At 37.6% G+C, this 24,390-nt stretch overlaps 1 protein-coding gene across 2 annotated transcripts in view; it reads left to right on the forward strand.

The window, feature by feature from the left end:
• STAG1 (STAG1 cohesin complex component) overlaps positions 1-24,390 on the forward strand; it is a gene marked incomplete at its 3' end in the record, with an annotated part of 425,107 nt that overhangs the window by 294,950 nt on the left and 105,767 nt on the right. For both annotated transcript variants that reach the window (XM_082840023.1, XM_082840022.1), the window contains exon 10: positions 5,211-5,334. In XM_082840023.1, the coding sequence (XP_082696149.1) occupies positions 5,211-5,334 (124 nt within the window). The remainder of the gene's footprint in view (positions 1-5,210; positions 5,335-24,390) is intronic.

Genomic DNA, 24,390 nt, shown 5'->3' on the forward strand with positions numbered 1-24,390 from the left:
CTGCCTGCCAGTGCAGAGGACATGGGTTCGAGCCCTGGGCCGGGAAGATCCCACATGCCGCGGAACAACTAAGCCCTTGTGCCACAACTGCTAAGCCTGTGCTCTAGAGCCCAGGAGGCACAATTACTGAAGCCCACGTGCTTAGAGCCTGTGCTCCACAACAAGAAAAGCCACCACAATGAGAATCCTGCACACTGCAACGAAGAGTAGCCCCTGCTCGCTGCAACTAGAGAAAGCCCATGTGCAGCAACGAAGACCCAACGCAGCCAAAATAAACTAAATAAATAAATTTATTAAAAAAAATTTCAGTTCCTCAAAAGAGGGTTGAAAATATAGGTGAGAGTATGACCTGCCTGCCAAAGTGATCAGCATGTCATGGATACCAATCATTGGTTTTTCCAGAAGTATCACTTAGTCCACTTTATTGATTAAGGGAAAATGTTACTGCATGTACATACTAGAAATAGAAGTGCTGTGGAGAGATGACACTTTAAGTTAATGCTTTTTCTCTCCTGCCACCCCAACTTCAAAAATTAAATATTAATTAAAATTAAATTAATTGTTAGATTTAAATTGTTAGATTATTGTTAGATATTAAAGTAAAGGCATACTAACTGAGGATATTAGGTAAGTTTTCCATAGAAATGAACATAATTATTCTTTTATGCTTTAAAAAAGAGCTACAGCAGAGGATTAATTGCCCCAGAATTATTCTTTTCTAGTTTTTTTCTTTCTTTGAGTTTGCAAGTAAAGTGTATTCTAACTTCATTTTTAGTTGTTCATTTCAAGGCCCCAGTACTAGAACTATGAAAATTCGTTCATCTTGTGATTTTCTTTATACATTTCCTCTTGTCTTACTAACTTTTTTGCCCCCTACTTAATCTTTGCTTTGGAAACTTCCAAACACCTGCAGCTAAACGTTATCTTTCTAAATGGAGTGAGACCTTTGGAAATAGAGATTAAGGTGTTAAAAATAAATGTAATATAAAAATCAAAGACTGAAGATCTCTAAAATATGAGAAAAATATCTGTATATCAAAAAATATATTGTAGGGTCTTCCCTGGTGGCGCAGTGGTTGAGGGTCCGCCTGCCAATTCAGGGGACATGGGTTCGTGTCCCGGTCCGGGAAGATCCCACATGCCGCAGAGCGGCTGGGCCGGTGAGCCATGGCCGCTGGACCTGCGCATCCGGAGCCTGTTGCTCTGCAACGGGAGAGGCCACAGCAGTGAGAAGCCCGTGTACTGAAGGGGGGAAAAATATGTGTGTGTGTATATATATAAATATATATATATATATAGTAAGTCAGGGATATTTAGAAATATACTGCATTTTCATTTTGTACTTCATTTACTTAAATAGAATGTTAGTTCCTAGAAGGCAAGAAGAAAGCTATCTATGGTAATAAGAGGATGTGCCATGAATCATGGAAGACCTGAAAGTTTACTAGAGCTTGAAAGAATAATCATTGTAGGTAATCAGAGTGGAATAAGGGCACTGTGAGTGTAGGAGCCACCACAGACATGTAATGTGTGCAGTTGAGCTATTTGGACTAAAGAACTCATTCATAGACCAAACTAAAAGAAGATTGGTTATGGCTCAATTGGTAAAAGGCCTTCAATAACAGTAAAACTAAGAATATTGGTTATCTTTTGCCATATAACAACTTACCCCAAAACTTGGTACGGTATACATTATCTCATTGTTACTATGGATCAAGAATTTGGGAGTGGCGTAGCTAAGGGGTTCTGGCTTAAGTTCTCTCATCAGATTGCAGTCAAGACTTTGGTTGAGGCTGCAGTCATTTGAAGGCTTGACTGTGGTTGAAGCATCTGCTTCTCATATGGCTTACTCACATGGCTGGTGGAAGAAGACTTAGTTACTCACCACATTGAGTTCTCTATAAGGCAGCTAGAATGTCCTTAAGACATGGCAGTTGGCTTTCCTGAGAGAGATTGATCCAAGCGAGAGAGCAAAGGAAAAGTCACTATGTCTTTTTTGACCTAGCTTCAGATGCCAAAATTCATCATTTCCACTGAATTATATTTATTAGAAACAAGTTAATAAGTACACCCATATTCAAGAAAAGAAGCATGTGTCTCCACCAAAGGAATAGTAACAGAAAATTTGTAGACATTTTAAGACCACCACAAAGAAATTATTATTTTACTGTATAGTCTGTAATTACATAATATAGTTACATGTAGAGAATGATTAATAGGGTAGTGTCAGCAAGCAAAGTAGATTAGAGCTCCAAAACCCAAATAGGAGAAAAATCGCCTAGGGACTTTTAATAGTAGTAGAATGGGCTGTCTTACATACATAGTCAAATTGTAAATCTAAAAAGGATATGAAAAAAATTTTAAGTTAAAGTGGGAGGCATCAGACTAGCATCTGAAGTAGACAAGGACTGGGATTCCAAGAAGATAAGCTGTATCTAAATGTTGGCAGTGCTTACAGAGAAGAGCTGTGTTTCAAGAACATGAGCTTTTGGCAGTCTAATAAGCATGAGAAAAAGGTATTAGAGGTTAGGCTTAGACATAGAAATGGTTATAAAAAAAGATTTTGAGCAATATTTTCCTACTGAAATAAAGCTAAGCCTTTGTATTCTCTAGCCTTAGGAATCAGCCACCTATAATCTCAATACCAGAGGTAATGGTAATACCAATGGTAATGAATGGAAGAATGATTGAGCTATGTATTATGAGTTACTGTACTTAGTAGTCACTATAGTTTTAATCGAAATACCATACCTATTCATTGTGTCCTTACCCTACTTCTCTGAGCTTGTGTAATAAAAAACTCAGCCTGGTTTTGTTTGCTTTAATTTTTTTGATTGGTTTGTACAAGCGTATTTCAGCAGAGAATAAGTGTAATTGATCTTTGGGATTTGGGTATTTTGTGGTTATGTTTTGGTTTTGGAGGGGAGCTATTTTATTTTGTTTTATTTTTGCTGTTGTTATTTTTTTTAATTTGTACAGCCCAGTAGAAGACAAAGTATATGAACTTGTAGTTCTTAGAAGTGGAAATTTATATAAAATAGTAGAACAATACCAAGTGACAGGCAGGGATTAAAGCACTATATGGAGAAATTTGTTAATATCTAATTCAGGTGAAGATGTGTATTCCTTCTCACCCAGTAAATTTCACTTCTAAGTATAACAACAGTGTCTCACAGACTTGACTGACCATTTCCTACATCAAGTACACAGATGTTCCAAGAAAAAATACTTGCCTTACCCCATGTGAAGCATTTTAGTATTTTCTATCCCAAATACTTTTTTTTCCCCACTCACTAAATTTATTTCATAATGTGCTGGTAGGTAGTAATGCACTGTTTTAAAAACACTGCCCTAGGGGAAACGCTTACACAAGCAGACATGTACGAGAATGCTTATGCCATTCATTGTTAATAAAATCAAAAACTTGGAAACAACCTAAATATCTGCCACTGAGAGAATGTATAAGTAATTTGTAATTTATTTATAGAAAGGAACACTGAACATCAGTTAAAGTTAATATATTGGACTTGGAGCTATATGAATCAGTGTGTATAAATTGCAAAACTGGTTTGTGAAAAAATCTAATTGGAGAGGAAGCCTATAAGATATGATGTATGTAAAGTTTCAAAATATGTAAAACAATATATATGAAGTTAAAGCATAATAACTTTGTAATGTCTGAAATTTTTCATATTTAGAAAAAAAGAAATACCCTTGAACCATTCACATTCATTATTTTAAAGGTCAAGGAACATTCTTTCACAGTTTTTAAGCTACTTTTTATATTGTATCATCTATGAATGTCTAGATTGATGACAATTAAAAGATTATAATAATGAACATTGATGGAAAGTTTTAGTAGGTACCAGGCACAGTTCTAAGTATTTTATTGATACTTTTATTAAGTGAGTTCATCCTCACAGTCACTGTGAGGTCTAGGTTCAGTTATTATCCCTGTTTTACAGGTGAGGAAATCTAAGAAAGAGAGAAATAACTTGCAGCTAGTAAATAGCAGAGTCAGGATTTGAACTCAGGATGTCTTACTCCAAAGTCTGTATCATTAGCCTCTGTGCTATAGAATCTCTCCATGAGAAAAAGGTATAAACAACAGCAAAAGTGTAGGAAAACTAAAGACTGTAATTGGTAGTATGGTTTTGAAAGAGAAAGTTTCTCACATTTTTATTCTTTAAGCAATGACATGGACTTAGAAGGAAATAAGATTTATTAGAGCAGAGAATTAAATATTAGAATACTAGCACTCATTTTATCACAAAAGAGAAACTAAGGAAAGCTCCTTGACAGATGATTGCCTTGTGTAAATTGGAGAATTAAAAATTATTCATGTATGGTAACTCAGAAACCTTTAAGATTGATCTACAAAAGAAAGGATTTATCTTAATTGTATAATACGGGGTGTTTTTAGCCAGAGTTATTATCCTGTTGAAAGATAAGGTAAAAATATTAACACTGTATTTGTTCATGGTTCACAGATTTTAGAGTAGAAGTAATTCCAGGAGGGTTGTAGTAGATGCTTATGGTGAGGTGAAAAGCTGTCTGGGCACAGAGCCAGAGACCTGACTTTTGGGGTTCGTTCTGCTACCACTTCATAGTGTGGTCACCAGGATTGTTCTGTTGTGACTAAATGTGAATTATTCTTCTTCCCTGTGCAGTTACTTCAAGGACTTGGTTTTGTAAACTACTGTACATTTTCAAATAATACAGGCTGCTACAATTTTGCCTCATAGATACTAATTTTTGTTCATGAAAATTATTTCTTAATTCTTTAGATGTGTACTAGCTTAGAAAGAGTCACAGTTATTTAGAGAAACACGTTTTGAGTTCTCCATTATCCTGTATTTGGATGTTGATACTCTGGTTCCTCAGAAGTTTTAACATGTGTATTGATCCCATAATAATTGTGAGGCTTTCAGAAAGCTCCAAATGTCATTTCCTAGTCCATTGAAAATAGAGCAGTTGAGTCAAAATAAGATGATTTCCAGAAGCATTTTTTTTTGTTTGGTATTGGTGGTTTTTATTTCATAGAAGCCATGTAAAAAATAGAAGATATTCAAGTTGGAGACCTTTGCGAGGGCAGATATAAAAATGGTATTTGGATAATATTATATCTATTGCTTGCTGAAAATGAGTATGAAGTACTTTCTAGCTTTGGATATTAATCAGAGGTTTGACTCTTTTTTTTCCTTCTCTAGTGATGCTATTGCTGAGATTAGAGCCATTTGTATTGAAGAAATTGGAGTATGGATGAAAATGTATAGTGATGCCTTCCTAAATGACAGTTACCTAAAATATGTTGGCTGGACTCTTCATGACAGGGTAAGTTACTCTGTTCTCAGCTTTCATAGAAGATGTACTTGTCCTAATATTAATATTAGAAAGCTAGGAATTAAGATGGCATTGGGGGCGTCCCTGGTGACGCAGTGGTTGAGAGTCCGCCTGCCAATGCAGGGGACACGGGTTCGTGCCCCGGTCCGGGAAGATCCCACATGCCGCGGAGCGGCTGGGCCCATGAGCCATGGCCGCTGAGCCTGCGCGTCCGGAACCTGTGCTCCGCACCGGGAAAGGCCACAGCAGTGAGAGGCCTGCATACTGCAGAAGAAAAAGAAAAAAAAAAAGATGGCATTGGTTGGTTTTTCTCAAGCTTTATAATAATATGGAAATTTAAGATGATACAGCTGAATACTATTTACTTGTGGCCATGATGAAACTTGAGACATCAGCATATGTGTGAAAACCGTGTCTTACTTAGTTGTAATGCTGTCTTAAACCAAGGTTGGCAACCTGGTACATCTAAATTTTAAGAGAATGTAGTATCTCAATAAGCTAATTATAATTTTTTTCTAGTTTGGAATCAAAAGAGATTCCTGTTTCTCTTAATATATAGGAACTAAATAAGCTTTCTTATTTTGAATTCTCTAAGGTCATATCATAGTAGAATGTTTTAGCAGAGTTGAATAGATTTGTTGGATTCTAGAATATCTGGTCTTAAAATCTGTCTCTACTTCCACTCTCTTAGAAAAGGCTCTGACTTAAAAGGAATCTCACATTATTAAGTCCTGAGTATGTAATCCTTAAATAACCAAGGATAGGAATGATAAATTGCTGGAATTTTTATATTGAATGACCTGACATTCTATAACTTGAATTGCCAGATTTTCACACACAAAAAAGAAATCTTAACAATGATTTCTTTTAAAAGATGTTATATTCCATTATTCGAATTGTTAAAAGTATCATAACTATTAGAAGATATTTTATCTTTTTTTTCATTTTATCTTTTTAAATGCAATTATATTCTTAGACTTTTACAGTAATTTTGGTAATAGTCTAAGACTTATTTTCTATATATTACCATTATTAGCCTGTGGAGCATTTTTTACTTATTGATTGATTGATTGATTGATTTTTTTAGACAGCTCAGAGCAATTTATTTTTTTATAGGTTTGGCATTTTTTTAAAATTTTTTTTTTTGAAGTATTGTTGGTTTATAGTGCTGTGCCAATCTCTGCTGTACAGTAAAGTGACTAAGTTATACACATATGTACATTCTTTTTTATATTTTATATTATGGTTTATCACAGGATATTCAATATAGTTCCCTGTGTTATACATTAGAACCTTGTTGTTTATCCATTCTAAATGTAATAGTTTGCATCTACCAATCCCAAACTCCCAGTCCATCCTTCTCCCTGCCCAACTTGAGTCTGTTTCTGTTTTGTAGATAGGTTCATTTGTGCCATATTTTAAATTCCACATATAAGTGGTATCATATATTTGTCTTTCTATTTCTGACTTCACTTAGTATGACAATCTCTAGTTGCATCCATGTTGCTACAAATGGTATTATTTTGTTCTTTTTGTGGCTGAATAGTATTCCATTGTATATATTTACTACATCCTCTTTATCCATTCCTCTGTCGATGGACATTTAAGTTGTTTCTATGTTTTGGCTATTGTGAACAGTGCTGCTATGAACATAGGGGTGCATGTATCTTTTGAATTATAGTTTTGTCCAGGTATATTCCCAGGAGGGGGATTGCTGGATTATGTGGTAATTCTGTTTTTAGTTTTCTGAGTAGCCTGCATACTGTTCTCCATAGTGGTTGTACCAGCTTACAGTTACCCCCAACAGTGTAGGAGTTCCCTTTTCTCCACATCCTCTCCAGCATTTGTTATTTGTAGACTTTTTAATGATGGCCATTCTGACTGGTGTGAGGTGGTACCTCAGTGTAGTTTTGATTTGCATTTGTCTAATAATTAGTGATGTTGAGCATCTTTTCATGTGCCTATTGGCCATCTGTATGTCTTCTTTGGAGAAATGTCTATTAAGGTCTTCTGCCCATTTTTCAATTGGGTTATTTGTTTTTTTGTTGATGAGTTGCATGAGTTTTTTGTATATTTTGGAGATTAAGCCTCGTCTGTTGCATCATTTGCAAATATTTTCTCCCATTTCGTAGGTTGTCTTTCTTTTTTTTTTTTATGGTTTTCTTTGCTGTGCAAAAGCTTGCAAGTTAGATTAGGCCCCATTTGTTTATTTTTGTTTTTATTTGTATTGCCTTGGGAGTCTGACCTAAGAAAACATTGGTACAATTTATGTCAGAGGATGTTTTGCCTGTGCTCTCTTCTAGGAGTTTTATGGTATGTTGTCTTATGTTTAAGTCTTTAAGCCATTTTGAGTTTATTTTTGTGCATGGTGTAAGGGTGTGTTCTAACTTCATTGATTTACATGCAGCTGTCCAACTTTCCCAGCACCATTTGCTGAAGAAACTTTCTTTTTCCCCTTGTATATTCTTACCTCCTTTGTCAAAGATTAATTGACAATAGGTGTGTGGTTTATTTCTGGGCTCTTTATTCTGTTCCATTGATCTATATGCCCGTTTTTGTACCAGTACCACACTGTTTTGATTACTGTAGCTTTGTAGCATTGTCTGAAGTCTGGGGAGTTTTGCCTTTGTTTTTTTCCTCAGGATGGCTCTAGCACTTCTGGGTCTTTTATGGTTCCATATAAATTTTTGGATTATTTGTTCTAGTTTTGTGAAAAATGTCATGGATAATTTTATAGGGATCGCATTAAGTCTGTAGAATGCTTTGGGTAGTATTGCCATTTTAACAATGTTAATTCTTCCAGTTCAAGAGCATGGGATATCTTTCTATTTCTTTGAATCCTCTTTCATTTCCTTTATTAATGTTTTATAGTTCTCAGCATATAAGTCTTTCACCTCCTTGGTCAGGTTTATTCCTCGATTTTTTTTGGGGAGGGTGCAATTTTAAAAGGTGTTTACATTCCCTTTCTGATATTTCGTTGTTAGTGTAAAGGAATGCAACCGATTTCTGAATGTTAATCTTCTATCCTGCTACTTTGCTGAATTTATTTGTTAGATCTAGTAGTTTTTGTGTGCAGTCCTTAGGGTTTTCTGCATATAGTGACAATTTTACCTCTTCCCTTTCAATTTGGATACCTTTTATTTCTTTTTCTTGTCTGATTGCTGTGGCTAAGAATTCCAATACTATGTTGAAAAGAAATGGTGAGAGTGGTCATTCTTGTCTTGTTCCAGATTTTAGTGGGAAGGCTTTCAGCTTTTCATCGTTGATTATTATATTGACTGTGGGTTTCTCATAAATGGCTTTAATTATGTTGAGATATGTTCCCTCTATTCCCACTTTGGTAATAGTTTTTATCATGAATGAATGTTGAATTCTGTCAGATGCTTTTTCTGCATCTTTTGAGATAATCATGTGGTTTTTGACTTTTCTTTTGTTAATGTGCTGTATTGCACTGATTGATTTGCATATGTTGAACCATCCTTGTGAACCTGGGATGAATCCCACTTGGTCATAGTGTATGATCTTTTTTATGTGTTGTTGGATTCTTTTTGCTAATATTTTGCTGAGGAGTTTTGCATCTATATTTATCAAAGATATTGGCCTATAATTTTCTTTTTTGGTGGTGTCTTTGTCTACTTTTGGTATCAGGGTGATGGTGGCTTCATAGAATGTCTTTGGGAGTGTTCCCTCCTCTTCAGTCTTTTGGAAGAGTTTGAGAAGAATCAGTGTAAGTTCTTTGTATGTTTGGTAGAATTCACCTGTGAAGCCATCTGGTCCTGGACTTCCGTTTGTAGGAAGTATTTTTATTACAGATTCTATTTCACTTCTAGTGATTGATCTGTTCAAATTATCTATTTCTTATTGATTCAATTTTGGTGGTCTATATGTTTCTAGAAAGTTATCCATTTCTTCTAAGTTGTGAAATTTGTTAGCATATAATGGTTCATAGTATTTTCTTATGTTTTTTGTATTTCTGCGGTATCAGTTGATATTTCTTCTTTTTCATTTCTCATTTTGTTTATGTGGGTTCTCTCTCTTTTCTTCTTGGTGAGCCTGGCTAGAGGTTTGTCAATTTTGTTTACCCTTTCAAAGAACCAGCTCTTGGTTTTGTTATTTTTTCCTTTTTTTTTTTAATCTCTATTTTATTTATTTCCTCCCCGATCTTTATTATTTCCTTCCTTCTGCTGACTTTAGGTTTTGTTTGTTCTTCTTTTTCTAATTCTTTTAGGTGATACTTTAGGTTGTTTACTTGAGATTTGTCTTGTTTTTTGATGAAGGCCTGTATCACTATAAACTTCCCTCTAAGACCTGCTTTTGCTGTGTCCCATAGATTTTGTATGGTTGTGTTTTCATTGTTGTTTGTCTCAAGGTATATTTTAATTTCCTTTTTGATTTCCTCATTGACCCATTGGTTTTTTAGTAGCATGTTATTCAGTCTCCAACTAATTGTTCTTTTCTCATTTCTTTTCCTGTGGTTGATTTCTAATTTCATGCCATTGTGGTCAGAGAAAATGCCTAAAATAATTTCTGTACTCTTAAATTTGTTGAGGTTAGTTTTGTGACCTAGGATGTGGTCAGCCCTAGAGAATGTTCTGTGTGCACTCAAGAAGAATGTGTATTCTGTTTTTTGTGGGGTGGTGGTGTTTGGTTTTTTTTAGATGTAGTATCCTGAAACTATCAATTAAATCTAACTATTGTATCATTTAGGACCTCTGTTACCTTGTTGATTCTCTGTCTAGAAGATTTGTCCATTGATGTGAGTGGGGTGTTAAAGTCTCCTACTATTGTATTCACATCAATTTCTCCCTTTATATCTGTTAGTATTTGTTTTATGTATCAGAGGTGCTCCTATATTAGGTGCATATATGTTGATTCTCCTACTATTGTATTCACATCAATTTCTCCCTTTATATCTGTTAGTATTTGTTTTATGTATCAGAGGTGCTCCTATATTAGGTGCATATATGTTGATAAGTACAAAATCGTCTTCTTGTATTGATTCTTTTATCATTATGTAGTGTACTTCTTTATCTTTCTTTATAACCTTTGCTTTAAAGTCTATTTTGTCTGATATGAGTATTGCAACTCCTGCTTTCTTGTCATTTCCGTTTGCATGAAATATCTTTTACCATTCCCTCTTTCTCAATCTATGTGTATCCTTTGCCCTAAGGTGGGTCTCTTATAGGCAGCATATTGTAGACTCTTGTTTTTTCTATCCGGTCTGCCACTCTATGTCTTTTGATTGGAGCATTCAGTCCATTGACACTTAAGGTAATTATTGATATATATATGTATTTATTGCCATTTAAAACCTTGTTTTCCAGTTGATTCTTTGTTTCTTCTTTGTTCCTTTTTCTGTTTTTCTTTTTGTGGTTTCATGATTTCCTTTTATTTTATGCTTGTGTTCTTTTTTCAGTTTTTGTGAATCTATTGTATGTTTTTCATTTGTGGTTGCCCTGTTTTCAAGTATGTTAACCCCTTCCCATATATGCTTGCTTTAGACTGGTAGTCATATAGGCTCAAACACATTTAAAAAAAACAAAAAGAATCTGCATTTTCTTACTCTCCTTCTCCACATTTTATGATTTTGATGTCCCTTTTTACATCTTCATGTTTATCCCTTTGCTGCTCCTTGTGTTTATCATTGCTTTCACAAATAGGGTTGTTTTTTTTTTCTTTTTGATCTCTATACTGGCTAATTTAAGTGATTTACTTTCCAATTGTGATTTCCTCCTTCCTATTTCTTCTTGCTGCTTCTTTTCTATTTAGAGATGACCTTTCCATATTTCTTTCAGGATAGGTTTAGTATTGCTGTTTTCTTTCAATTTTTGCTTCTCTGATAAATTATTTATTTCTCCTCCTATTCTACATGATAATCTTGCTGAGCAGAGTATTCTAGGTTGCAGATTTTTCTCTTTCAAGACTTTGAATATATTTTGTATGCCCTTCTGGCCTGCAGTGTTTCTGTAGAGAAATCAGCTGATAGTCTTATGGGGGTTCCCTTGTAAAGAACTCTTGGTTTTTCTCTTGCTGCCTTTAGAATCCTCTCTTTATCTTTAACTTCTGCCATTTTTATTATAATATGTCTTGATGTAGGTCTGTTTGGCTTCATCTTCTTTGGGACCCTCTGTGCTTCCTGTATCTGGATATCTGTTTCCTTCTTTTAGTTTGGGAAATTTTCAGCCATAATTTCTTCAAATACATCTTCAATCCCCTTTTCTCTTTTTTCTCCTTCTGGAATCCCTGTTATGCATAGATTGGCCTGCTTTATATTATCCCGTAGGTCTCCTATGTTGCTTTCATTTTTTTTTTTTTTTTTCATTTGGCTTTCTCTCTTCTGTTTTGATTGGGTAATTTCCATTAGTCTGTCTTCCAGGTCACTTATTCTTTCTTCTGCATTATTCATTCTGCTGTTCATTGCCTTGAGCTCAGCTTTTGTCTCAGCAGATGCATTTTCTAATTTTTATTGTCTCCTCCTTGTAGTTTCAAGTTCCTTTTTACAGTAATCTGCCTTTCTGTTGATAGCCTTTCTTAATTCCTTCAGTATTTTCATTACCTCCTTTTTTAACTCGGTGTCTATTAGACTGAGGAGGTTTTTTTCATTGTTCCTGCAGGCAAATTTTTTTGGTCTTTTAACTGAGAGTGGTTCCTCTGCTTTTTCATTTTGCTTATATTTCTCTTACTCTGTGAGTTCAGGAGAAAAAATTATCTACTGTGGTCTTGGAGGGCTATTTATAAGCAGGAGAATCCCTGTGTAGCTTGTGTGGGTTCAGTATTTTTTTGACATGAGTGCTGTTTTTGGGTTTGGATGCTTGCTGTCTCTTTCTTAGCATGTGCTGGCTGTTATCCCTTTGATCGGGGTGTGCAGGTGCACGCTCCCAGGGAAGCAGGAGCAAGAGTTGGCTCCCGGTCGCAGGTTTCTCTGCAATGGCGGCAGCAGGTCATGTGTCCCTGGGGAAGACACATGTGTGTCATGTGTCCCTGGGGAAGTTGGCCCTAGATCTTGGGACCCTAGGCGGCAGTGGTGTGTTGCGCACCCCGTGGAGGTGGGGGCAGTGGTTGGCACCAGGTTGCAGGGCCCTTGTCAGCGGTGGTTGGCTGTGCGCATTCCCGGGGAAGTTGGTCCCACTTCATGGGACCCTCTGCAGTGGCGGGCCGTGCCAGCTCCTGGAAAGGTGAGGGCAGTGATCTGCACCCCCGCTCACAGGACCCTTGGCAGTGGCAGCAGCAATGGCAGCGTTCTGCGCCTGCCTCTGGAGTCCAAGATGTCAGCCATGGCTCACGCCTGCCCCTGGAGCTCATATAGGCAGTGCCCTGCTGCCTGTGAGCATGCAGAGAAAGAAGCTCCTATGGCAGGCCCACCCTTCTCCTCTCATGCCCCCCAACAATGGTCCCTTGCCTCTGGTGGGCCCAGGCTTCTTCCCAGACTCCCTCAGTTTTGGCACCCTGCACCCTACCCCCCTCAGGCTTTGTTCACACAGCCAACCCCAGTCCTCTCCTCGGGGTCTGACCTCCAAAGCCCGAGCCTCAGTACCCAGCCCTCACCTGCCCCAGCGGGCAAGCGGACAAGCATCTCGGGCTGGGGAGTGCCGGTCAGCATCGACCTGTGCAGGTCTGTCTCTGCTTTGCCCTCCACACATCTGTTGCTGTGCTCTCCTCCAAGGCTCTGAAGCTACCCCTCTGTCCCTGCCAGTTGACAGAGGGACTGAGGGGACTTCCCAGTGTGCGGAAGCCTTTCCTTTTTCACAGCTCCCTCCCAGAGGTTCAGGTCCATTCCCGATTCCTTTCTCTCTCTTTTTCTTTTGCCCTGCCCAGTTACATGGAGATTCTCTTGCTCTTTTGGAAGTCTGAATTCTTCTGCCAGCATTCAGTAGATGTTCTGTGAGAGTCATTCCACACATAGATGTATTTTTGATGTATCTGTGGGGAGAAGGTGAGCTCCACGTCCTACTCCTCCGCCATGTTGATCCGGTTCCCCGAGCATTTATTTTTTAAATAGTAGTGTGCTAAGTATTATCAAAGAAAACCACAAAATTACATAAATTATGATGAAAGTTCCCAAGGGAATTTTATAGACCATTTTTGCTATAAAAGAGTGTTCAGAGTGTAGGGAGATCATCATAAGTTGGTTCGTCAGTTTCAGTGACTAATTTTTAATTGAGGATTAAAAGGGATTCTTATTTCCCACCTCATTTGAAGGAAAATCCAGTTAGTGTGTACATAGTGAATTTTTTCCTGAATATATTTATTTCTCCTATCAATTCAGATTCTTTTGTCTATAGTAATAAATCCCAAACTCGATTTTGTTTTCTTTTTCCAGTCCTCATGTGGTACTGGGGACCTTTACATCTAAGCCTCATCTCAGATGCATCCAATTAAATTTTACTGGTGTGAGAGATATTAGAATTACACCTTGTGCCCTCATGCAGGCATATCCATACTACTAAATCCAAGCAGACAAGCTTTTTAGTAGAAATAAGTTTAAAGTCTTTCATTTTTATTCCCTACTACTACCATACCAGTTTTCCTCCTCTCCTCACCTCCCTAATAGAGTATTCTACTGAATTTCAATAACAGTAACAATTACCAGTTTTAACAGAACTTATGTATGTCCACAAATTCTGGGGAAAACACCAATTTGATGTGGCCTATCAAAAAATAAACAAACATCAATTTAAAACAAATCACTAAACTGTGTCTGTCTGTAGAAATCCTCTGTCCAGATAAAGGAAGAGGTAGGTTTCTCTTGTACATTGTTGATAAAATGATTTAAGGAGTAAGTAGTGTTTTCAATAGGATGATTTTATAAACCTCTCCTGTGATCTCCAATTGCTTTACTTAGAAAAGAGTGTAAGTATTAAATATTTATTTCTAAACTTTCCTTTTTGTCATTCCCTTTCTGATCACCTTGTACTTTTTTTCTCTGAAGATTGAAGTAATTTCCTTTCTCTCCTTTTAATCATCTGGTTGAAAGTGTTCATTGTATAGGCTGTAACCTCTGTCTTCAGACTCATCCTGTGCATTTTCAAATGAGCTGATAAAATTTCTTCTCATTTTTAAAAAAATTACATTTTAATTATCAATTGCATTTTTCCATTTTTGTTGAGATATAATCGACATTTAACATTGTGTTAGTTTAAGGTATGCAACATAATGATTTGATATTCTTTCTGTCTTGATTTTAGAATTTTAGAGGTTATAACCTAGTCTACCCTCCTATAAATAAGACAAACTTTTTTCATACTGCCAATTTGTATAAGTTCTGCAGTATTAAATTTTGGTCATTAGAAAGACGGACAATCTCTAACAGCTAAACGAGTTATTAGAAATTCAGTTCATCTTTCTGTTGACCAAAACTTATTTCTAAATTCCTACCCATTGGTTTTAGTTCTGACATTGAGGGTGACACAGAATAGGTCTAATTTAGATACAGCTTTAGTAATCTCTGTGCTCTGCACTAAGTATCTTACTCTCTTTTTGTATTTATGCTCATGACACTAGATTACCTTTCTTTGTCCTTTCCAGTTTGTAAATATGACTGTACTGTTTTTTGCTTTTAGCTTATGTGTACAATTCTTCTACTTTCTTGCAAATGCTTGATTGCTTATATCAAAATCTCAGTGCTTGGGTGGGATTTATTTTCAGTTAGTCCATTTCATTTCCTCATCTTTGTGTTCACTCATCCCATATTCTGTTTCTCAAGTTTACTAAAAACTTTTTAGCTCTGTATATGTCAAGCAAATGACATCTGTTGCCGATCACTAGAAGTAGAAGTTCAAATTCTTTGCCCACTGCATACTGATCACCAAGGAAAACACAACACAGTCAAGCATTGGATGGAACAATGCTTTACTCATATGGAGAAGGGACAGAGCAAGATTAGCTTCAGTAGTGTCAGTCCCCCATGGTCCAGCAGTTGCCCTTCATGCACCCCTCTTGTACCACAGAACTAAGGACCCTATTCTGTCCTCTCAGGGGACAGATTTAATAGTGGGGTTGGCCAGGTGCCATATGATGCACACACTTAAGCAGAACAAAAGAAGGTACATTGAGTCTAAAACGGGAGTGATATTCCCACACAAGATGATAAACCCAGCACAGTCCATGAAGACTCTTATTACTTGATAAGGAAGTATTCCAGACCCAAGGCCTCTTCCTGTGAAGCCAAGTGTGGGTCAAAACACTGTACAGGAGACTGCCTTTCCCAACAGTCTACCCCTCACCCCTGCTCGACCACTGACATGGCAGATAAAGCATGTCAATCACCCACCCCAAACTTGAAGGCAGAATTGGGTTCACCAGGGTCCCTGAACAATCTGTTTGGATGTGGAGTGTTCATAGAGCCTTCCTGTCATTAGGAAACAGCACTTTACCAGGCCCGTTAGGAGAGCCAGACCCAGGAAGACAGTCAAGCCACCCTAGAGGGTGGTCTTCAACGTGGATTAAGCCAGCTAAAGAGGTCAAATTGTGAGTTTGGGGAGACTGTGTGTGTACAGCTGATAACCATCCCTCCTGAGCATGGATGTTCATCAGCTCAGTTTTCAGCTTCCCCAAATTGTTGACGTATACACAGTAAGAAATGTTGACAATAACACAAACACCACCTTGTTCTGCCAGCAGGTAACTGAGGGCTATTTAGTTATCCATCACCACCTTGACTAGTGAGTTCAGTGAGTCTCATTGGCTTGGATGGCTTGGGCATAGTGTTAGCTATTTCTGCTATGGTTGAGGACAGGTTGTACACCATTTTTTTCTAGGGCCTGCATACCTATTCCCAGTATTAGAATTTGGATAGCAGAATGAAACCAGTGGTTAGTTTGTCTTCCCAGGAGGATACTGTGAGCCACTTCGTAATACATCAGCAGAAGGGGTCCTTTTCAGCCCTCTCTGCAGTTGCTGACATGGACAGTCAGCCTTAGAACTCTGAGGCAACAATCCTTCCCCTGGAGGCAGACTTTCTATTGCCCATTGGGGTCCACAGAGAAATACATAACTCTGAGGGGTGCAGGGGACACATGTCAGGGATTTTGTTCAGATAATGCTGACTAGTCCAGTTATATACAGCCTTGGCTTGCTTTTACCATGTGGCTGCAGGGAGAGAAGTTACATACTGGGCATCCAAGTCCAAAATGTTGGTATAGATCAGTAATAAGCATTCTTGTACAGGGGTTTTTCTCTGTCACATCATAGGAAATATTAAAGTAAGGGACTCCGGAGCATGCCTGCTTCTGGGCCTGTATCAAATGAGTGACCCAGCTATTTGACCCATTGACAACTTGAGGAAGTTCTGAGGAGTTTTGTGTCAGCCAGGCCATTACAGTGGGAATGCAGAATGAGAAGGAATTCATTCTGTGATGACAAATCCCAGCATTGTTTAAGTTTGCCTCCTCTGACTGTGGCTGTTGTTGTAACAGACACAGCAGATGATTCTGTAGGAGTGAGAAGAGGAAAGATTAATGTTTCTACTCCTCTCCCACTTCATGAATCTTCTCAGGCCAGAGCTACTCTGGTCTACTGCTTGTGATACTAGCTGCCCTGGTATTGCAACCCAAGCCAGATGTTACCTCCTCTGTGGGCACCCAGTGCCTTTGTGGCTTGACACAAACTTTTTGGCCTCAGCTGGCCAGTCTAGGGAAGGACTGCACAAACTTGACATGTCTGTTAACGTCACCCACCTGATTGAAAGGGTCAGTGTGCCCAGTACTACTAGAAGGACCCTCGCTAGCATCCTGATACTCCTTGATTTCATCTCCCACCTTTGTGGTATCCCATAGGAGGGAGGTTCCCCAAGGTAATATCATATCCAGACTAGAGTCAAGGGGCCCTGTCTGGGGTACAATCGTAGGCAGAACTGCAGATCACCCCAAAGACGTACACTCCAACAGGAAAAAAGAAGAATGAATGACATGTTGAGATTGTGATTTTGCAGGCACAGCCTAAGCACATGGCTGCCTAGTCCACTTCCACCACAACCAAACTCAGTATTTCCCAACGTGTGTTGCAGTGCCTGTTTTCCTTGCACTGGAGTGTTTAGTAGCCATAGTCCCTGAGAGTGTGCCCATTGTTGTCTTGCTTGGGCAGTGAAGGATGTTCCTTGGTCAGAGTGAAGTCCCATGGGGTATCCAAAAATATGACATAAATTTTATTCAAGGACAGCTATGTTTCAGCATCCACATGCCGGACTGGAGTAGCTATACAATAGCCTGACTAGGTGTTATGGCAGTGAGGCATCATCTTTGCCTGTGGCTGGTGGTCAGGGGTTTGATGTGAACAATCTGCCAGATCCAGGTGAGTCCCAGTCCTTGGTTAATGTGTCCCAGTTCTTCTCTCTGGATGATTTGAGTATATTGACAAGAATCACAAGATTGTACTACATCCTTAGACTTCTGGGTTATCTCTTGGGCTCTGGCCCATTTTTGCATCTGAAGTAGACTCCTTTTTCCATCGATGTACCCACCAGGCAATTGTTGCAGCCCACTGGGCACAAACTTGATTGACACGAGTTCCATTTATGTTTTTATTTTAAAAGTTCCTTTGCAAACACAAGCATGTGGTCCTTCACAAAAACATGCTACTAAAAAAAGAACAAAAAAAGTCAATGAAGAAATTAAAGAGGAAATCAGAAAACACCTCAAGACAAATGAAAATAAAAATACAGCTTGCCAAAATCTATGGGATGCAGAAATGCAGCTCTCAGAGGGAAGTTTATAGTGATACAGGCCTACAAGAAACAAGAAAAATCTCAAATAAACAACCTAACCTACCATCTGAAAGAGTTAGAACAAAGCCCGAAGTCATCAGGAGGAAGGAAATAATAAAGATCAGAGAGGAAATATAAAAATAGAGACCCCCCAAAAAAGACAACAGAAAAGATAAATGAAATCAAGAGCTAGTCTTTTGCAAGCATAAACAAAATTGATAAGCCTTTAGCTAGGCTCGCTAAGAAAAAAAGAGAACCCAAATAAACAAAATAAGAAAAGAAAGAGGAGAAATTACAACTGATACTCAGATATACAAAAAACTCATAAGAGAATATTATGCACGGTTATATGCCAACAAATTGGAAACCTAGAAAAAAATGGGTAAATTTCTAGAAATGTACACTTTTCCAAGACTGAATCTGGAAGAAATAATCTGAGCAGATGAGTCACTAGTAGTGAAATTGAATTAGTAATCAAAAAGCTCCCAGCAAATAAAAGTCCAAGACCCAATGGCTTCACAGGGGAATTCTACCAAACATGTAAAGAAGAGCTACTATCTATCCTCAAACTATTACAAAAAATTGAGGAACACTTCTGAATTCATTCCATGAGGCCACCATTACCCTGATACCAAAACCAGACGAAGATATTACCAAAAAAAAGAAAATTACAGACCAATATCTCTGATGAATATAGATGCAGAAATTCTCAACAAAATATTAGCAAACCTAATTCAACAATATATAAACAGAATCATACACCATGATCAACTGGGATTTACTATAAGGATGCAAGGATGGTTTAATATCCACAGATCAGTCAATGTAATACACCACATTAACAAAATGGAGACTACAACCACATCATCATTTCAATAGACATAGAAAAGGCATTTGACAGATTTCAACACCTATTCATGATAAACACTCTAATCAAAGTTGATATCAAGGAAACATATGTAAACATAATAAAGGCCATTTATGACAAACCCACAGTTGACATCATACTCAACAGTGAAAAGCTGAACGCTTTTCCTTTAAAATCAGAAACAAGAATGCTCACTCTTGCCACTTCCATTTAACATAGTATTGGAAGTCCTAGCCATGGCAATCAGAGAAGAAAAAGAAATAAAAGACATCTAAATTGGAAAGGAAGAAGTAAAACTGTCACTGTTTGCAGATAACGTGATACTATATATAGAAAACCCTAAAATGACCACCAATATACTATTAAGTAATAAATGAATTAAGTAAAGTTGCAGGACACAAGATTAATATACAGGAATCTGTTGCTTTTCTATATACTAGTAATGAACTGTCAGAAAGAGAAAGCAAGAAAACAACCCCATTTAAAATTGCATCAAATGGAACAGAATAGAAAGTCCAGAGATAAACCCATGCACGTGTGGTCACCTAATCTATGACAAAGGGGGCAAGAATATAAAATGGAGAAAAGACAATCTCTTTGATAAGTGGTGCTGGGAAAACTGGACAGCTACATGTAAACGAATGAAATTAGATACTATAAATCTCTTAGACGAAAACATAGGCAGAACACTCTTCGACATAAATCACAACAACATCTTTTTCAATCCACCTCCTAAACAAATGGGACCTAATTAAACTTAAAAGCTTTTGCACAGCAAAGGCTGTGCAAAACGATAAACAAGACGAAAAGACAACCCTCAGAATGGGAGAAAATATTTGCAAACAAAACAACCGACAAGGGATTAATCTCCAAAATACACAAACAGCTCATGCAGCTCAATATCCAAAAAACAACCAACCCAGTCACAAAATGGGTAGAGGATGTAAATAGACATTTCTCCAAAGAAAACATACAAATGGCTAAAAAGCACATGAAAAGATGCTCAAAATCACTAATAGAGAAATGCAAATCAAAACTACAGTGAGGTATCACCTCACACTGGTCAGAATGGCCATCATCAAAAAATCTACAAACAATAAATGCTGGAGAGGGAGAAAAGGGAACCCTCCTACACTGTTGGTGGGAATGTAAACTGGTACCTCCACTGTGGAGAACAGTATGGGGGTTCCTTAAAAAACTAAAAATAGAGCTACCATGTGACCCAGCAATCCCACTCCTGGGCATATATCCAGAGAAAACCATAATTTGAAAAGATACATTCACCACAGTGTTCATTGCAGCACTATTTACAGTAACCAGGACATAGAAGCAACCTAAATGTCCATCAACAGAGGAATGGATAAAGAAGATGTGGTATATATATATATACAATGGAATATTACTCAGCCATAAAAAAGAACAAAATAATGCCATTTGCAGCAACATGGATGGACCTAGAGATTGCCATACTGAATGAAGTAAGTCAGACAGAGAAAGACAAGTATCATATGATATCATTTACATGTGGACTCTAAAAAAGGGTACAAACAAACTTATCTACAAAACAGAAATAAAGTTACAGATGTAGAAAATAAGTTTATGGTTACCGGGGGTAAGTGGGGGAGGGATAAATTGGAAGACTGGGATTGATATATACACACTACTATATATAAAATAGATAACTAATAATGACCTACTGTATAGCACAGGGAACTATACTCAATACTCTATAACAGACTATATGGGAAAAGAATCTAAAAAAAGAGTGGATATATGTTTATGTATAACTGATTCACTTTGTTCTACACCTAAAACTAACACAACATTGTAAATCAACTGTACTCAAATAAATACTTTTTTAAATTGCATCAAAAAGAATAAGATACCTAGGAATAAGCTTAAGCAAGATGGAAGACCTGTACTCTGAAAACTATAAAACATTGATGACAATAACTGAAGATGATACAAAAAAATGAAAAGATATCTCTTGTTCTTGGATTGGAAGAATTAATATTGTTTAAATGGCTATACTACCCAAAACAATCTTCAGATTGCAGTCCCTATCAAAATACCCATGACATTTATCACATAACTAGAACAAATAATCCTAAAACATATATGGAATCACAGAAGACCCTGAATAGCCAAAGCAATCTTTAGAAAAAAGAACAAAGCTGGAGGTATCATGCTTCATGACTTCAGACTACACTACAAAGCTACAGTAATCAATATAGTATAGTACTAGTACAAAACCAGACACATAGTTCAATGGAACAGAATAGAGAGCCCAAAAATAAGCCCATGCACATATAGTCATTCTTCAACAAAGGAGGCAAGACTGTACAGTGGAGAAGATACACTCTCTTCAATAAGTGGTTTGGGAAAACTGGACAGCTACATGTAAAAGAATGAAATTAGAACATTTTTTCACACCATATACAAAAATAAACTCAAAATGGATTAAAGACCCAAGTGTAAGACCTGAAACCATAAAACTCCTAGATGAAAACACAGGCAGGACACTCTTTGACATAAATTGTAGCAGTATTTTTTTGGATCTGTCTCCTAAGGCAAAGGAAACAAAAGCAAAAATAAACAAATGGGACCTAATTAAACTTAAAATCTTTTGCAAATCGTTTAAGCAAAGGAAACCATCAACAAAATGAAAAGACAACCTACTGAATGGGAGAAAATATTTGCAAATGATATGGCAGATAAGGGGTTAATATCCAAAATATATAAACAGCTCATACAACTCAATATCAAAAAACCAAGCAGCCTGATTTTAAAATGGGCAGAAGACCTGAATATACATTTTTCCAAAGAAAGCATACAGATGGCAAACAAGCACATGAAAGGATGCTCAACATTGCTAATCACCATAGAAATGCAAATCAAAACCACAGTGAGATATCACTTCATGCCTGTCAAAATGGATGTCATCAAAAATACCACAAGTAACAAATGTTGTCCAGGATGTGGAGAAAATGAAACCCTTATACACTGTTGGTGGGAATGTAAATTGGTACAGCCACTATGAAAAACGGTATGGGGGTTTCTCAAAAAACTAAAAATAGAACTACCATGTGATGTAGCAATTCTACTCCTAGTTTTATGTCCAAAGCAAACGAAAACACTAATTTGAAAAGATATGTGCATTCCAGTGTTTGTAACAGCATTATCTGCAGTAGCCAAGATATGGAAGAAACCTAAGTGTTCATCAACAGATGAATGGATAAAGAAGATTTGGTATATATACATTGTATGTGTGTGTGTGTGTGTATATATATGTGTGTGTATATATATACACACACACACACACACACACACATACATACATACATACAATGGAAGATTACTCAACCATATAATAGAATGAAATTTTGCCATTTGCAACAACATGGATGGACTTGGAGGGTATTATGCTTAGTGAAATAAGTCAGACAGAGAAAGACAAATTCTGCATTTTCACCTTATATGTTATATCTAAAAAATGAAATGAATGAATATAACAAAACAAACAGACTTACAGATATAGGGAACAAACTAGTGGTTACCTGTGGGGAGGGCCAGGATAGGGGTAGGGATTAAGAGGTACAAACTACTATGTATAAAATAAGTAAGCTATAAGGATGTACTGTACAACATAGGAAATATAGCCAATATTTTATAACTTTAAATGGTGGGTAAATCTATAAAATACTGAGTATGTTGTACACCTGAAAGTAATAATTATAAACCAACTTAACGTCAATAAAAATTTAAAAATAAAAAAAAGGTCCTTTGCCATGAGTATCTACATAAGTGACATATGTTTTTTTCTTCCCAGGGAGCAAGCTGCTGCCATAGTTCTTTTCCCTATATGGGGGATCCATTAATAGTCCAGTCTTTTAGTTGCCATTTGCCTGACCAGATGGCTAAGTCATTGGCAACAGCCCATTTGTTGGTGAAAAATGTATCAAGGAATGGTAGTAGAGGTGGCCTGCACTGCCATTACCACAGTGCAGAGCTTGACCTATTAGAATGCCCACACCTGATAGTCAAAAGATGGCCATTTACTGGTTCAGACGGTAGCTGCAACCCAGCAGACCTCATCTGCCTTTAGTTTCACAGAGCTGTCAGTAAACCATGCCATAATGTCACCTTTGAATCTTGGGCCTTAGGAATTGCACCTGCTGTGCCTAGGGCCTGGACTTTATCTGGATTTATAGTCAAATTGGTACTAATCATTCTGTCAGTGACTAAGTGCAGCACTGTAGCCACCATGAAATTAGCATTGTAGCCGTGTCGTTAATATAAGGGATGACTAAAATTTCTGTAGTACTTGAGCTTATTGAAGATCAAGCCCTGCCCTCTGGTAGCATATTACAGAAGAATTTAGGTATCCCTGCAGGAGTACAGTAAAAGTATATTGTAGGCTGTTCAGTGAGAACAAAAATTGGTCATGACCTCATTCTTCAGAGGGATCGAGTAGAAGGCATTAGCCAGATCAGTCAACAGCATACTTGTTTTCCATATGGGTTGCACTGTCTCAGTGATGGTGATAATATCAGAAACTGCTAGGGCAAAAGCTGAAACTTCTACATTTATCCTTTGGTAATCTGTCAACCTCCAAACTCTGGAGGCCTTCCTTACTGGCCTGATTGGGCTGCTTGTATTGTCTCAAATTAACAGAGCGATGTCCTTTTCCCCACCGTAGATACAGTATTTTTGTTGAACAACGCACCATGATTTGGCCAGCTCTGGAGCAGGCTAGGAATGCAGCTGGCCCATTAAGCTTGAATTTGTCCTTGTTGTGGTACATACCGCTTGAGGCAATGGTGGTTTTCAGTACCGTACACAGCCAAAATGTTAATGCCTATTACGTATTCAATAGTAGGAACCAGGATCATCAGTACCTGAAATGGTCCAAAGAATCTCATCCACAAATACATGTGGACTTGTCTTCCATGGGTAACTACATTCTTCCCAGACCTACTATTTTAATTCTGCCTCTATGGGGACCTGTCATTTGGGCACCAGTATCCAAAGGCCCCATAAAAGTTTAGCTCCCCTCTCCCCTTTTCCCTTCTATCTTGACAGGGGCATAGGGCCTCTGGTCCCCAACGGGGACCCAGAGATCTTGGCCCCATCCCTAACTGTGTTATTCAGCCCTAGATAGTTAAAGTCTGCAGTGCCCCTTCATCAAACAGATGCACCAACCAGGCTGTATGAGACTCCCCTGGCTCCTGTTCATATCCGTCCTTCAGTTTCCATATTTCACTTTCGAAGAAGGACTTCATTTCAACACTTTTGTTTTCAGCAGTGCCATAGGTGGTTTTACATTGAGTGAAACAGGTTTTAGCTGAGGCCTGTAAGCCACCTGGATCAGGTAAAATTTCCTGCATGGGACCCCTTTACTTCTCTCAGACATCATTTGTGACCCTTAAGACACCTTGAGAGTTGGGGGGCGTGAAATGGGAGCGCAAATGTGACCAAG

This window comes from Leucopleurus acutus (genome assembly GCF_964270905.1).
Source record: "Leucopleurus acutus genome assembly, chromosome: 5".
NCBI lineage: Eukaryota > Metazoa > Chordata > Mammalia > Artiodactyla > Delphinidae > Leucopleurus > Leucopleurus acutus.